The sequence below is a fragment of the Limulus polyphemus genome, unplaced genomic scaffold (assembly GCF_000517525.1).
Source record: "Limulus polyphemus unplaced genomic scaffold, Limulus_polyphemus-2.1.2 Scaffold1365, whole genome shotgun sequence".
NCBI classification, from domain to species: domain Eukaryota; kingdom Metazoa; phylum Arthropoda; class Merostomata; order Xiphosura; family Limulidae; genus Limulus; species Limulus polyphemus.
This window is the reverse complement of record NW_013666975.1, coordinates 117,567-119,769: the sequence shown is the minus strand read 5'-3', so window position 1 is coordinate 119,769 and position 2,203 is coordinate 117,567. Positions and strand designations below refer to the sequence as shown.

The window sequence follows — 2,203 nt, the reverse complement described above, 5'->3', positions numbered from 1 at the left end:
TATATATATATATATATATATATATACATAAAAACACTAAGAAAGGACATTAACAACAATATTAAATTTTTTATTATTCATTTTCCTATTAAAAGAAACAACTAATTATCTGGCACAATGTGTTACATTAAAATGCATGTAGGTATTGATTTAGGTCATATATAAATTGTTTTTTTATTATTACTTACAATGTTGTAACATTACAGCTCTCAGAATATAAAATTCATTTTTGCTAAAAGATTAGATTCTGACAAACAATAAGAATGGCTGATTTTCATATAAAACTTGGATGTATAACTCTCAAAATTTCTAATATTTGATTTGATGAAGCAAGTACTCATTTATAGATGGCCATGAACCTATGATTATGTATAGTTCTTGTACATGAATTATAATTCTCTGAAAGTAAAGTAATTAAAATGTTTTCCTGCCAAGTACTTGCATTTTAAAAACATTTAAATAAATAGAATATTGTTTCAATAATAAAGCTTTAAAGCCATGATATAGAAAACAACTTAAAACTTGAAATAAAAATTTACATTTGCTATGTAATGATTATTCAAAACACAGCCATGGATTTTGCTTGAAGCTATATTCAAATTGATGATGAGGAACATACTTTAAGACTAATAAGGTTTAGAGACAGCTTGAATGTGTATAGAAGAAAACTTTATCACAGTAAAAGAAGTACAAGCCATCTCTAAAGTTTATAAAGCTACAGAATCTTCTACCTAGAAGTAGCAATTCGGTTTGTGCACCTTTAAGTCATATATGTTAGAATATGAAACATATTTGATCATATTGAATAATTAATCCCATACCCTAACTGAGTGCAGTAATTTCAAAAATAATGGCAATTACCAGTTTGATATAATTACTTGTAAAGGCAGCTTCTTATTTCAACTGAAATAAGGTAAAACTTATTAGTTTATTAAAGATTAAAAATGGACAAGTTTTGACTTACGACTGACATTTGGATAAATGTTCTTGCCAGAAATTATCAAATATTGGAAGAACATTTTCTGTTTTGTCTTCATGATTCAAGGACCACAAATCTGGGTACACCAAAGACCTTTTCCATCCCTGAATAGCTAACCTGTCAGAAAATGATGTTAAGAAATAGGAGATTACCCAATAATCGACAAGAAAAATTTATACATATCACAGACAAAGTTTTCTGCTTCAGTGTGGATCACATTTATTTGTAATTCCTAGCTTTAAAAAGAAGTTCTGCACAGAATTAATTTTTCAAATTCTTACTAAAATTTGAAAATGTATATGTTCATAATAATGACATGCACTAACTAAATAAATGAAACTACATCTGGGTTCTGAAGGACCACATGTTGGTGCATGTGAAAAGGCTAAGCTACATTATCAATGCTGTATTTTTTTTGTTCTTGCTAAATACATTAAGAAAACATTGGGTAGAATATTTTTTATCATTCAAAAATCAATAATTTTATAAATAAGCATTAAAAAAATCTTTAAATTATAATTTTGGATGAAACCATCTTAAAATATACACCCCCCCCTCTTCTCTAATTTATTCACTGCACCTCTAATAAGTACAAAATGTAACATAAATTACTCACTATAAAACCATCATCGCTCATCGCTGAGACAAAGCATAATTTTTACAGCCTTCAATCTTGTTTGGTTACAGAGTCATCAAATAGAAAATCAGACCCTCTTACCACACCCACCTGTCACATCCTCTCTTAAATTCAATAATATATTATTTATAATCATTAGAAAAGCCAAGGTTTTCATCTATCAAATGACATATTATGTTGCGTTCTGAACAGAAAATTATCACTTTCTCTTTTAGTACAAGCTTCATTCCCATGGGGAAGAGATTGACTAGCTTGGATGAATTTGTAACAGTTAGAAAGCCAAAACAATTATGATAGTTATGTGATATTGTCAGATTTTTGCATGTTATTATTCTACGTTCTTTAGTGCATTATTTAATTAAATAAAAATTATTAAGTGAACTACTAATATTTGTATAAAAAAAAAGTAGGGTTAAGTGTCATCGACATAAAAAAAAAGAAGGTCCAGGTAAGTACCTCATTTCTTGGTTTATGTTTATTCTTTATTTATTAGTATAAAAACAACTAAAATGTAAAAATAGGAATCTCTTTAGGTTAGTTAAGGTTAAATTAGGTAAAAGAAATTATAATAATAAAAAAATTTCATG

The 2,203-nt window shown here is 27.3% G+C and overlaps 1 protein-coding gene across 2 annotated transcripts in view; it reads right to left on the bottom strand.

Annotated features, from left to right (window-relative positions):
* Positions 1–2,203, bottom strand: part of LOC106463278 (multidrug resistance-associated protein 1-like) — an 84,440-nt gene that overhangs the window by 55,620 nt on the left and 26,617 nt on the right. For both annotated transcript variants that reach the window (XM_013923293.2, XM_022390722.1), the window contains exon 7: positions 965–1,096. In XM_013923293.2, the coding sequence (XP_013778747.1) occupies positions 965–1,096 (132 nt within the window). The remainder of the gene's footprint in view (positions 1–964; positions 1,097–2,203) is intronic.